At 39.8% G+C, this 14716-nt stretch overlaps 1 protein-coding gene across 1 annotated transcript in view; it reads left to right on the top strand.

Annotated features, from left to right (window-relative positions):
• The window catches only part of MRTFA (myocardin related transcription factor A), a 48859-nt gene that overhangs the window by 12371 nt on the left and 21772 nt on the right, over window positions 1-14716 (top strand). Inside the window, exon 2 of the mRNA XM_027654345.1 lies at window positions 6257-6322. Coding sequence (XP_027510146.1) covers window positions 6257-6322 — 66 coding nt within the window. The remainder of the gene's footprint in view (window positions 1-6256; window positions 6323-14716) is intronic.

Here is a 14716-nt window from a genome sequence, read left to right as displayed (position 1 = left end):
AAAATTAATTTTGACCATTGTATTCTCACTCATTGATCACAAACTATCAGAGTTGAATTTTTCTTAAAGCTTCCTGTGGACACTACAAAAACTTTGGTTCACTAACCTCTCTTAGCTGCTTCTATACAGAAAGGTGTATAGAACAGACAGCTGGAGTTTAGCTGCCCTTGCTGGTGTTTGAACAAGAATCTAATCTGGCTTCCTGCTGAAGCAGGAAAAGGCTAACACAAGTCAACATTTGTTTTGTAAGGTGACACAGCTGAAAAATGCTCAGAGACCATTTTTCGGTGTGAGGGAAGGGTTTTCTTGCCATGTTTCCAAGGGACTGAATTCAGTCAGAAGTGTAGGATACGGCCTCCACTGAAAACAACAGCTGGTGCACTACATATTCAAAAGCTGAATTGGGCACTGGCTACTGGTCAAATGTGACTATTTCATCAGAAACTAAGAAACAGGTTCTCTTCTCAATGTAATTAGAAGGGCTGCTGGCCGAGTGGTAAGTGGAAAGGTGGCTTCATCCTTCAAAGCAGTAGTTACACAGCACTGTGATGTCTGAGTTAGGGGCCCCAGTTCTACACAGACAGCTGTGACAATTTTGATCAGCAAATATCCCATGTTGTCAAAGCTGTCTTTTATTGTTGCATATTATAATTAAGTTGGTTGCATACAGGCTGTTGGCTTAATCTAACGGTGTTATACACATTGGACTAAAAAATTGGAAAGTATATGTGGGCTTAGTACCATGTTTCCTTAGGCTGTGTTCTCTGACCCTCACAAAGTAAACATAGTCAGACCTACTCAGTGCTAGCCCAGTGAAAATTCTCCTAAAATACCTTTGTCGCTACAGAAAGGTAGAGGTGTTGAACTAACTGGCAAGTTTCCATCCCAGCTCATGCTGTATTAAAACTGTCTTGTGAGTTAAGAGGATGCTGTAGCACAGTGTGTTCAAAATGGGCTGTGCATGCAGAGGTGGTGAACAGCATACAAATAAATGACCGTGAGCCCTTATGAGCATTAAATTGCTTTTGGCTGCTTTTACTTACGCTTGCACTTTCCTCAGCTTAGATAATGAAGTTAGGCTAATTTCACTTGTTCTTCAGTGGTTTCTCTTCCTAATCACATGGTTTATTCATTGGGTTGCAAGGATGAATTTTTCTATCAGGCAAACTGCTTTCACTGAATTTACGAAATTGATAAATCTGTGAGCATTCAGCCTTCATAAACTTCATTAATATAAAGTTTATGTCTTGCACTCTCCCATTTTGCATGGGTATCCCAGCCTGAATTCCAGGGAGTTCTGCCTCTCTCAGCCCCTCTGTAGGATTTCATTTATCCATAGCAGCCTTCCTTCCTTCCTGTTCTGCACTACTGCTCGAGCTGTCTCTGTTGTAATCCACCCTATGTGGATTAATCATAACCTTGGTTGGGCAACCTTGAGTATCACTTGGGATTCCTTAGAAGAAAAGGTGTTGTAGCAATGTGAACACAGGCTCCTTTTGGCAGTAAGTCTGTGTTCAATATGACATACATGAAGCCTCACCACAAACTGCAGTTCACAAGCCATGTATTTCCCTTCACTAGTTTTCAAAAAACAGGAAATGCAGAATATTTTTTTAATTTGTTGTCACAAACCTGTCCTGGTATGTGACATAGTCTTTAAAATGAGATTTTTTTTTTTCAACCTTGAAATGCAGAGATGCAGAATCTGAAGTCTAGTCTCTGTAGTAGGTCTAGTCACACTACTAAATACAAAGTGTGGTTTAGAAATAGAAGAGCTTTCAGACATGTATGTGTAAGGGCAGGCATGCTGCTGCAGATTTAGACAACGAGCTGCAAAAAACAACTTGGCTCATCGTAGATATTTGTTTTTGCTTCTGCTTGCTACTAATGCACTGCTTACAACTGGAGTTGTAAGTGTCCTGAAAGTGTCTGTAGGGGTGCAGCCTCCCTATATTAAGTATATACTGCTGAATCTGAGCTACCACCAGCCATGAGTAGCTGGTCTTGAAATATGCCTGTGGCTTCCCTATTGAGGAATTTTTATGCTAAGATGAACAAAAATAATCTGACTTGCTGTATTTTACTAACAGGGTAACTCTGTTGATGGTAGCTATATGGCAGTATTATTTGTCATTTAATACATCCCCCACCACCTCAGTTCTCTGCTCCTTCTCTGAGACTGCTGGCAGCAGTCCTCTATACTAACTCCCAAATTTCTCTGAAATGTTTTACTAACTTTTGGAACAGTCCATTAGTGATATAAAAGCCTTGTTCAGACATTAATTCAGAACTTTTCATACTTGTGAAATAATTAAATTATGCCCAGTTTCGAGTGGGAAAATCAGACAAGCATACAAAGCCCACAAAATGTTGCATAGACTGTGTCACAAGTTGAATGAAAAGGTGAGTAGAAGGGTACCAGTTTGGAACTTGTTTTCTGGCCAGCAGTTATATACTTCCCTTTATATGATCTAATTTATTCTTAATTTGAAAATCAATTTAAAGGTTAAGTGCAGGGATAAAGGAAACAGAAGATTGTTTGCTTGTGATTGAAAGACTTACACTTCAGTCTGTCTTAGAGTAACTTTGAATTTCTCTGGTCATTCTAAACCTTTGGCTGAGCTCCATGTACAACAGCCTTGGATTGGTGCTTGGGACATCTGTTAATCTATATATAGGATTCACACACTTGCACATGTAAACAGGTGATCTCCTAAATATATGAAATGGCATTGGGAACTCCAAGTACTTATTTAAGCCAAAATGTAATCAGAAGTGAACTGAAATAATCCTTTTTGCCTTCCTCCCTGCCACAAAAGTAAGCTGTCCTGGGAAAAAAAGTACTTTATGTGCTGATTATAACTTGTGCATAATATATATGTATATACATTCATAAATCCAAGGAATTACTTAGTGCTTATTAAAAGTATTCTGAAAATGACCCGTTTTTTATTCTCCAGTTTAGTTCTCTTGATAGTTGCTAGTTTCTTACTGAGGGACATAGGGTTTAAAAATAAAAGGTGTGTATCATGGGTAGAGAAAAAGGGTAGTAGATGGTAACTGATAAAGAAATAAGATATATTTAGGAAATTCATAAGGGAAGCTGAAGTCACAAAGGGAATTTTAAGTCATTTGATGAAGTCTATAGCTGTCTGGCTGAGACTGGTTTTAATAAATCTGAGAACAGCAGGGAGACTTTAGAAGAGCGAAAGACCAGCAGCATTTTGCCTCACTGCAGAAGGAGGATGAGTGAGTAAAGACTGGCTCATCTGCTATCAGTTCCAGGAAGAAAACCGTGGAAAATTTGATAAAGAATTTAGATGGTATAAGAACAGTATAATCTCACTGTTCAGCTTTTTAGTTTGTGAAAACAGCTCTGCTCAAATGTTATTTTGTTGTTTGGATATGTGAAATTTGGTTGCTAGAGATTTTGTCTGTTTGTAATAGACTTTTATAACTTCTTTAACTTGGTAGTGTGGTATATTTTGGCTTTAAAAAGTATATTTGAGTTTAATGAAGTACTACTTAGTTGGATTAACAACTGACTGTAATCATAGAAAGTGTTTTTGGTTGGGATCAGCCCTGTGCAGTCTGGAAACAAATGCAAGATGGGTAACAGTGTGGACAGAACAAATACTATGGTGGCATAAATAATGATGTTTAAAAATGGTTTAGATCATTTAGGCAAACTGAGACGGTTGAGCAAAATGTGCATCAGTACAGGTGAGGAAAGAGTATGCACCAAGGAGCAAAAAGTGTGTGGGAGCTTTTTGCTGAAAATCCCTGACTCTGTGAGGTGAAAGGTAAAGAGTAGGTGTAGTTAGAAATGTGAAGGAAAGTAGGTGGTCGTAGCAATTGGCAGAAAGGGCTATAACATACATTACTAGATGTGTAAATGGGAAGACATGAGTAGTAATATGATTATCTGCACTTTAAGCTGGGGAGATGAACCTGATGGTATAGGTCTGCACTTTGTCTGTATACATTTAGTAAGATGTGCTAATTTAGGGTATGGATATGAGTCCCTGAAATGGCTCACTAGTGGAAATAATGCCATGCAGTGGGAGATTTAATGGATTGCTACCTAATGGGGCAGAAATCACTGCTGTTGGAAGTAGGAAGTCTAACTCCCACCTTATGGTAGTGCTGGCAAATACCTGGTGTCCTGTTTGCTAAACCACAACTCCTGGCTATATGGTCACCCTCTTCAACTCACTCATGAGAGAACTACTCTGTGTTTTCAGTGGGCTGTGGTCCATGTCGTGTCAGTGAGTCCAGCCACCAGTCAGGGGAACATGAAAGATGCTGGGAGGAGTGAGAGCTTTCACACTGCAGCAGCAAGCTGTTGGATCGAGTGCTCATGTAGGTGCGGGTTTTAGTACCGTCAAGACGAATCCAGCAAATGAAGAGCTCTGAGAGGAGGCCCAGCCGTGAGGCTGCGTTAGCCCTCACTAGCACAGAAGTAGGAGTGCAATCTCATGCTGGGTAGGAGGAAGAGTCTGGAACTACCACTTCTGTTTGCAGTTTCACAGCCAAACGAAGGGCCTGTTCCTTCCCCTCTGTGTTCCCTCCTCCTCATTCTGGCTCTTGGCTGATCCCACACAGAATTACCATGGTGCTCTGTACACTCTCCCTCCCTTTCTCACTTCCACGTACTAAAGAAAGTAATCTCCTGCCAAGGATGCATATATTAAGAAATCATAGTTTGTCTTAAGAAACAGAAGAGAGGTAACTAGTTTGCACACTGTGCACACAGAGGTACCTCCACAGGTAGGAGGTACTCTTCTCACTGTCGTAAACCTTTCAAAGAAAAGTACATCAAGAGTCAGTGGAAGTGGAAGCTAGACAAATCCAAGAAGAAAATTAGGTGTGCATTTAAGAAAGGGTGATTGGCTGCTGTGGAAACAACCAAGGAAGAGATGGATCTCTTGTTTAATACATATGAAGACCAGAACCCTTATTGGAAGATGTATCTTAGTCAAATGCAAACTGCAAATAGGAGGTTGAAAGAAACAGGTAAAATGTGATGATATCTGTAAGTGGACATAGGGGCATTTTCTTAAATTTTTTGATCCCTGCTTTAGGGAGTGTACAGGATAAATTTGGATATAATGTATGAAATGAATGTACTGGACAAACAAAGTACTTAAAAAAGGAAGCATAAGGGTTATAATGAGATTGCATAATTAGACTGTAGAGCAGTTGAGCTCTCTAGTGGTTTCACTGCATTTTGTGGACTTTTCTTTTGTGGACTATACAATAGACATAAGCTTGACAGAGAAATTAAAATTAAAACAGGGGAGATACCTTGCCATTCATTTTATAATAATTTATGTTGAGTATACTTAGGAGTTTGGGCTTGATTGCAAATGGGATTCAATATCTGTTCATACTCAGGTTGTCCTAATATGACATGTGTGTGTCTACACATGCATGTGATTTTTTAATTCAGTTTTGAAAGGTTGCTTTCATATGGAAGATGTCTTTGACTGTAAGAACAATCTAGAATGTTGCTTTGATTGTGTAGTTTAAAGAGAAACTGCTGTTATAAACTAAATGTTGAAATTATGACTATTCCAGAGATTGACATTAGAAAAAACCTAGCTAATTGCATTTCACACAGGTCATGAATATGTTCTGTTATGCTAAAATAAATAGGAAAAATTCTAGTGGTAAGGGATTTCTTCTGCAGTGGAACAAGGATACTTCCAGACATATCCATGGTATTTCACTTTCACAAATTGTTTCTGAAGGTGAATTTCTGAGCTGAGGAAGGAAATCAGCCTTGTAATTTAGAGTAACGACCAACAATTTTGTCATATCATTTAATCTGCACATGGTAATTAGAGTTTTCAGGAGTCATTAGCAGCTGGGGTGTCACTCTGTGTTTATTGGAGGGTTGTCAGCCCGTGTTTCTCTTTGTTTGTTTTTTAATATTAATGGTTTGGAAAACAGTTGGTGCTCTAGAAAGAATTGAGAAACAGGCCTGGCTTTGTGGATTTTTATCAGCCTGCCAAGACCCTGCGCAACTTCCTCTCCCTCTGCCCGCAGCAGCATACGGAAACCTGACTGCTGCAGGCCACTTCTGCAATTGCAGCAGGGCAGAGGAGCAGGGTGGGAGCGGGGTCTTTTCCTTCTGCTGCTGGCCAGTGCCTTGCCACCCAAAGAAGAAAATAAGATGCATTTGAAAATGTCTCTTCGGTTGTTTCTTGCACTGATGGGTTTCCTTCTTTCTCCTCTCCTTGCTGTCGTGCAGTGCTGCAGTTGAAGCTCCAGCAGCGACGCACACGGGAGGAGCTGGTGAGCCAAGGGATCATGCCGCGTAAGTACCACTGGAATTCTTTGTCTTGGTGTTTTTGTGCATGCTTTTTTAGTGGAGAATGGTTTCCCCAATGATTTGAAAGATCAGATTCCCTGCTTCTGCATGAACACCATCGTATATGAGCCCCACCCTGTCCCACCCAACTTGGTCCTTCTGAAGTGTTGGTGTGCTGGTGTGGGGCCACCTCCCATACTGAGGAAGAGAGTAATGACTGCAAGTGTAACTGTCCTCCAAAACAGTGCTTGCATTTGATCACACTGCACAGTCTTTAGGAGAGCATACTACGTTAGAAGTGCCTTGTATACTTGACACATACTGGTAATCACTCTTTTAACAGGCTTCCTGCCTCTGCAGTTTCTGTTCTTGCAGTTTGCCAGCTCCCCAGACCTCTGAGGCAGTTGTAGCTTTGTACGTACATATTGTATAAACTGACTGAAAGCAGGCAGTGCGTGCAAGACGTTAACCAACCAGAGACCCTGGTTTATGTTTGTAGCTAGAAAACATGGCTAGAAAGAGCCATGTGGGCATCAGCCATTCCCCTCCATGCAGGGGAAGGCAAAACCAGTGGAGCCAGAGAACATTTCTGGATGAACACAAGCTTTAATAAATTCACTGTGAGGTTAATGTTGGAGAAGATATTTTTCTTTTTTGTTCCCCTTCTTCCCCCGAAAATGCAAAAAGATATCTGACAAATAGTTTTGTCATCCTTTGGTACCTCTGAACTAGATGACTTACAGTTAACAACTCGAAGCAAGACCAAAGAACAAATGTTTTATTTTTGAGGTCCTCTCAGTTTCACTCATCACCTTTAGTAAAAGGCAATGGATCAGGTCTGTATTTTCTTCTTTCAAAAACTTTCCCGCTTCCCTGTTTCACAAGCTTTACTTGAAGACAGTGTAGTAATGTGGAGTTTCTCATTCTTTCTATTTTTGGGGTGCACAGTGTAATATGACACAGTGGTGTGACTTAGGCTTTGCCGAAGGCGCAAGGTTAGACTGTCAGCTCTCTCTCTGAATGAAGAGAACCTGTCATAGCACTCTGTTGGCTGGAGTGGCTTGCTGGAAGGCAGTGATCTTCTCAAGATGTTTCTGGCACCCCTGCTTAAAATTATGTTACCAAAGCAGAAAGGAAAGATTGTCCTGTCTGGATACAGTACATTGTGCCTGTTGTCTTATTTTTACTTGGGGAGCTTGTATACATGCTTCTACAGAATACACTTGTTTTTTGGATGAAAGACTAGTGTCCCAGTTAACTGTGCCTTTTTACTAATACTTCCCAGAAGAAAATGTGCCTGACTTCTTTGTGGTCTCCTGCTTTGGGTGGATATGTATGCAAACACTGTATTAACTTATGTTCAGTACTGACTTTCTTCAAAGTGTGGCTGGCCAAACTTGTGATTCCTGAGAGGGGTCTATTTTACAGGCCTTTTGAAAATGAGGCCCTTGCAAGTAATTCAGGTTGGGCATCCTGAATAATTAATGACTCTTGAATTTGCTTAAAATATAGCCTAAATTACTAGTCTTTGCAGATTTGTGCCCTTCATTACTTCATTTATATCTCTTACGTGAGTTTTGTGATGGACCAAAGAAGAATGTTTAGTGAAAAATAATTGAGAAAATATTGGTGACACATGAAAAGGTCTTTTCTGCAATGGAGGAAAACCACTTTAGCACATCTGTTCTAAACATGATTTGAAATTAGTTCCTCCCAAGTAATGGTATCATTTACCCATACCTGCCAACTGGAAATAGCCACACATAGTTCCCTGAGCCATTTTTAATGAGAAGATCAGATGTGAGATAAATTGTGACACTTAAAGCGAAAGACCCATTTTTAACCTGAGAAGTACAGAGGATGACTAGGGACCGTGTTCCTCCTAGAAGCATCATAAAGGCATGACAGCTTTGCTTCCACTTTCATGAGTCCAGAATAGGTATTTTTATTAATGCTGGGAACGTGCAAACATCCTGTTTTCTTTCATCTCTCTGGCCTGCACCCCTTGTCTGTGAAAACATTTAGATACTTAATCTGGTTCCCCTGTCATCTACTACTGAACACAGCTATACTGGACTATGTGTCTCCCTCTTGAGCTCATTAGTCAAGAACCAGGCCCCACACAGCCCTTTATGATGATTCAATAATTATTTTCCATTTGGAGAGTCTTAACACTCTTGAAAGAATTGTGATGGTTGCGGTTCTATCTACATTACAGCTTATGTCAGGAATGTGCTTTTGAAGTGAAGCTCCTGATTGCACCTGCCTACTGTACCTTGCTTTGCGCCGTGAAATGAAGTTTGAGTGTTGGATTAAATTGGGATGAAAGTAAAGTGGGAAATATTCTGTCTAGAGCTAATATGCATTCAGTCCATGGGACTAGACTGCAATTTGTCTGGTACCAAACCTGCATTTCACCTTCACTTAGAGTGTGGATGTCAGTTCCTCAGCATTGACCATGTTTCTGTTTACATTTGGTCTTACTATGCTACCCTACATGTTCATTTAGATTAGCCTTTCATACAGATCAGTTCCTGTATCTTGAGGCAAACAGACATGGAAAAATCCATGAGCCAAATATGGGAGAAGTAAAAGATTTTGTTACATGTTAAAAACTATCTAGGATGAAAACTCACTTTGGTACCTTTGGTTCTCCTGAGTGCAGTGTAAATCTTACATGCTGTTTAGGTTCAACTTGGTGCCCAGAAAGAGAAATTTCATTTCAGGCTTCCATCAACACAAGGTTTTTGGACAGTGTAAATGTCAGGAGTGGGAGAAGACACGTTTGTGTCACCTTAAAACGAGTGTGAGAGTCGCGCTACTCCCTCTTTGCTTGTTCGTAACAGAACCGGGAATTACTTAGTGGAATTTTGTTTATATGATACAGTGGAAAGGCAAATTTTTTTACCAAGTACACTTAATCTCGCTTGAATAACCTTCCCAACCCACCAGCCACCTACAGTAGGGCTATGCTTCACTGAAAGATTAGTGTGTTGTACTAAGAAATAAAACATTTATAGGCAGTGACAGATGATTCAAAATAATTTGGGTTTATGCTTCATTAATTCTTCTTACTTTTCTGTTACCACTTTGTGTAACCTTTCCCTAGCAGCAGGATTCATTAGTTGAAGATTAAAATTCTCAATTGCCCATAGAAAAGAGGTGGGAAGCAGGTCTTCACCTGCATCTGACGTACCTGTGATTAGAGCTAGAATGACTGTATCTTGAAAAAAGGAGAGCTGAGTTTTTATGTTTATTCAGGTTTTGGCCTGTTTTCTGACAGTGCAAATAGACAAGCTTTTTTGCTATTTACATTTTTTTGTAGCTATGCAGAGATGATTTTCATCTTCTTGTCCTCACAAAATGCAAGTTAAACACAATCTGCTGTCTGTGCTCAACTCTTTGAACTCTGTCATGCTGTAGAAGAACAGTCAGATGCTGTCATTTTTTACAGTGTTGAATTTAAAGGTTACAGGTATTGTAAGGTTTTTTGGGAAGTATTAAACACCCCATTTTTCACCCTTGAAAAGAATGTTCAAAACAGTAGCTAACGTACATCTGAGTAGAAAGATATGTGGAAAATATCTTCAATTAAAACAGCAAAAATTTTTAGGGGAAAGACATTTGGCAAATGTGGCAATACTCTGCTATGCAAAATATGTACCTCTTTTTCTCTTTTGCAAGATTTAAAGCTTCACATGCCCTTTGTTTTATCCATCAGGATTGTGATCTTTGGCTTCTGACTGCAAATACAAAATGCAGGCAAGCGTGCAAGGTTGTCGTGTGGCACAATCGTGCAGGAAAGCTGTTTTGACCATCAGATTTATGGAAGCAGATGAAGCAGAAGTAGATAATTTCTGGTAATGTGCCTTGTGTTGCTCTATAGCAGTGCTTTGTGAGTATCTGAAAGATGACACAGGCAACCTTTGGAAAGGGCACTGTCTGGACTGAGAGCTAGAGGGAAGGTGGCTTCTGTACAGGCTGAGAATTTCCAGGAGCTCCTTTTTCACTTCAGTGTATCTGATGTTTGCCAGTTTTTGTGCCCACATCCAACTCCTCTGACTGTATGTTTATGTTCCGGGATGCAGTATATACAGAGTGCATGGCTGTCTGTAGATCCAAAAAGTATGGAGTTTATGCTGGTTTTCTAATGTGACTGCTTTTACAGGTGCTGAAGTGTTTCCATGCCACAGGTCTGTTAACAACACTCCAGTGTGGTTTTCCACTTGGATGTGCAGCCTGTTAGATGTTTGAGTGTGTTTCAGAGCACAAGATTTGTGAATCTTGAGCTGCTGTGTTTCAGACTCTCCGGAGCAGAGTGTATTTTATCTTCAGACTACATGAAGAGAGTGTGCCCTGGTTCAATTGCAACGTGTCACATGATTAGAAATGATTGTTATACAGCAGACAGTCTAATGATTATAACCTGATTAAGTCTCTCATATCACTAGCTGCATTTTTTTGTGGCCATAAGGTTATTAGAGAAAATGTAATATTTGTTATAAAACTACAATACAGTATTTTCTTTTTTGGTATCTTTGAGACGTTGCTGGGGACAAATTCTACAGGAATTGCCATTTACTGGGGTCACTTGGTGATCTAAGGATACGGAACATAGGTTATGCTTTGGCATATCAGTGTGGTTCATCATCTTGACGAAGCTTATGTTTGGTCTTCTACATCCAGCATAGCTACCATCACAAAAAACCAAGGATCTTTGAGGTACTGATTTCAGGAAGCAAAATGCTTTCCACCTGGGAGTTTCTAAAGTTAAACCATACCTTTAGACTTTAACATCTCAACCCCCAAATTTGGCCATGCATACACACTTCTGTTTGTGTAGTAAAAATGCTATTTCTGCTTTAACCTTTACCTGAGAGTCTAATCACTTCCCACTTTTAAAAAAAATAGTTTTTTAAATACTTGATGAAAATTATGCACTTCCAACTTAATTGTATGGCTCTATATTTAATATTTATGCTCATATTTTCTTATTTATTCTTACTTCTTATTATGAAGCTGGTCAATTTAGTATATGTGCTGTAATTGAAGGAGACCTGTCAATTGAGGATATAGTCAACTTTTGGCTCCTGTTACACACAATACCTACAGTAGAACATATTAAATGTCAGAAACAAAACAAAAGAAGAAAACTAGTTTTATAAATTGTTTAACTGTTATTTGCGAAGGAGGAGCATCTTTTTATGTATGTCAAAGAAAGGAGAGGCAGTAAGCTGTTGGAACATAGACAGTTATCTAATGTGTAGTATTTTTCATGGCACAAACTGTTCTGTCGTCCTGCTGATGACTTCAGGTGCAATTCTTAATAACTCAGCTATATTTTGACTTCCACGTAAAAGCTAGGATAGATGACCTGCTATGCCTGTGTGGAGTTTTACTGGTTCCTTACTGTTGCAGTGTGGCTACACAGTCGACATTTCAAGGTTGTTGTGTGTTATATTTGAACTGCAGCTAAAGCAATTGCTTAAACACCCTGAAATAGCTCTTCCTGCTATGTAATGTGTCCCCGTCATTCTCTCACTGCTTTACATATCAGGTCTTTGTAGTGACATTCCTTACAGTTTTATGGAATCTTATTTATAGTAACAAAGCAAAAATACAACTTTTTACTTCCCTGCCATCTAGTGTCTGGTATTCTCCCATTGACAACTGCTTCACTTCCATACTTATAAGTTGTACTTTCATTTAGGATAAGGAGTTAAAAACAGATGTATGGACTGTAAATATTGTTAACTCCCAGAGTTGTTTAATAAAATGTCCAAACCTGTAAAGTCTTTAAGATCTAAAAATAATAACAATTTATTTTAATACTCTGTTTAACCTCTTTGCTGTTTCCTGGTTTACAGTGGTATAGGAGATAGCACAGGACCTCAAATACAGGAGCTGCAGCTAGACTTTTAATATATTCAATGTCATGCTATGAAAGTAAGACTGAAACACTAAGCAGGTATTGTAAAACAACAAAAAAGGCTTAGAGGACGCTTGCAGCTCTATTTCTGTTTCTGGCATGTTGCACAGAAATCTGTAACTGGTTTTATTTTAGTTTGATCATCTGCCTATAACTTCTCTCCCAGGAATTATTTGGTGGTTATTTGACTGATCTCTTTTCTTGAAGCACAATTCCAAAGCCTTCAGGCTTTGTGTGTAGAAGGAGTCTGTACATTTAAACTGAGAGTCTCATTGTCAGAGGCCTAATAACTTCATCTAATTTGTTTTATTTTTAAATATCTGTCTCTGTGTTTTCCATGTGTTTATGTAATCGGTGAATAATAAGACATGATCAGAGTAGTAAAGTTCATTGTGTTAGTAATGGAAATGTGCTGTTTGCCCTTTCTGAAATTGCAGACAGAAAAGTCTGTGCTCAGGTGTTTGATAGGCTGCATTTAGTCCTTGATCCCTGCCATGATAAAAGATTTAACTCTGCCAGTTACAAGAGAAACATAATAATCTGGGGGAATAAAGTCTGATATGTAATGCAGTTTTTTTCCAGTTGTCTTAGGTTCATTCTTACTTATTCACTGGAAATGGTCTCTCCTTTTTGTGGCCTCACACCTTCCCTACCCTGGACACTTCAGAAAGTTGTCAGAAGAGTTTGCAAAGGCTGATCATTCATCCAAGAAACAGGCATGAAAAGTGGTCTAGGATCAAAGGATCAAAGGGTTTCTGGTAGAAGTTTGTTGTCTCCCTTTTCTTCTTCAGTTTGGACATGGTATAATCTTAATTGTAGTGAAGCTTTACCTTTTTCATTTTTCATTGCAGTGTTTAGGGAGTCTTTTGAATGCCAAGAGTTACTGGCAATGGACGAAGCAGGTTATACATTATCTGTAATTGCTGTAAATGTTTTTTGACACAAAACCGTAGCCATAGTCACCCACAGATCTGATAACTGTTACCATGGGTGACAATTTCCATCTTACTCCTTAAGGGGATGAACTTTCAGAGAAATTGCACATATCTGTTAGATTTTAAAATAACTCAGTGTTGGGCCTTGAAAAATCTTAGCCCTTTTTGTCAATAATGTTTACTATGACAAATTTATACTTCAGACTTTTCACAGAGTTAATGAAAATCTTAAACTGCATCGTAAGGGATATGCTGCTTAATACAGTTACTGACAGTTTTGCTGAATGTGGGCTCTGGAGTGGTGTCTGGCCCAGGCACTGGAAGCAGCTCAGCCCGTGGTGTTTCCATGGCGAGCTGGGCAGAGGCAGGGTACCACAGTTCCACCTGTACGTGTGCTTGTGCAGCCAGGGCAAGCCCAATTCAGGGACCTGGAAAGTGGCTTTTTTGGGGAAAAACTGGCTCCATGAACCAGTACACTGTGCAGGCTCATGGGTGTTGATCCATGAGAAGGGGTGGCTCTATGATGTAGGGTGTCAGGGAGGCAGGACTTCAGCTCTGGCTTCCAAAACAGCCCGGGACTCTATCTCTGTTGATTGGAGCAGCTCGGTAGTAGGGAAGACATGGTAAAGCTGTAGCACTGTAACTGTAATGCCATGCTTTGGCAGTGCTGGCAACAGTAACAACATGGGAAAGAACCTTTCTCCAGCATTTGTTCTGTTTGGGACTAGGAACACTCGTAATTCTTTGATCACAATAGCATTGTTATTGAAGGGTGTCATTGAAGGGCAAAGCTGCATTTGTTTGGGTGCCAGAGATGTGCTTCTTACCTTCATAAATATATTTGGAGTGGCTTTTTTAGGTTAATCTTAATTTTTAATTTTCTGAGTTTATGTATTTTGGGATTTGAATAATCACAATTTACCAGTTGTGGCTTCTTTTCCTATCCTTAACTTGATACTCATAGTTTAGCCTTAATCCAAGGTCACTTACCAATGTCAGGGTATGATATCAGCGAGAATTCTCAATATGATCAGATGTGTGTACTGGATGTGAAACTCTCTGGAACTGCTAATGGAGAAAAGGGTGCTGATGGAGATCTCTTCTCTCAGCTGTGTATTCCCCAGCCCCTTTTCATATTTCTACAGCATACTGCTCTTTGATACTGCCCCACTAGCAAGGTGACAGTCCCTTCTGTGTACATGACCCTGTTTTTGAATACCTTTTTCTTTCATGCTATGAGAAATGCTTTTTGGAGGTGGGGTGAAGGTGAAGCGAGGAAGAAAAAAAGTGCCTTGCTCTGTGGTTCAAATTTTGTGTCTCTTACCAAATGCTATGGGTTGGGAGCCCCACCCTGAACTGACAGAGGAAGTCATCAAGCCTATTTGCAGCACTTTATTTCATCTTTTTACGAAAGAGTAGTAAACAAGAGAGAGTAACCAGAATTTGGTTGAGAGCAGGGGGGAGTAGCTGCAGCAGAAGGCCTTCTGCTGTTCTGAATTAAATCAGTGTGTCTGAGGTTGGGTTTGGACGTGACAC

Source organism: Corapipo altera, unplaced genomic scaffold, assembly GCF_003945725.1.
Source record: "Corapipo altera isolate COAL_440 unplaced genomic scaffold, ASM394572v1 1, whole genome shotgun sequence".
In the NCBI taxonomy this organism is placed as follows: Eukaryota; Metazoa; Chordata; class Aves; order Passeriformes; family Pipridae; genus Corapipo; species Corapipo altera.
The sequence above is the reverse complement of the archived record's forward strand: the minus strand, read 5'-3'. Positions and strand labels throughout refer to the sequence as shown.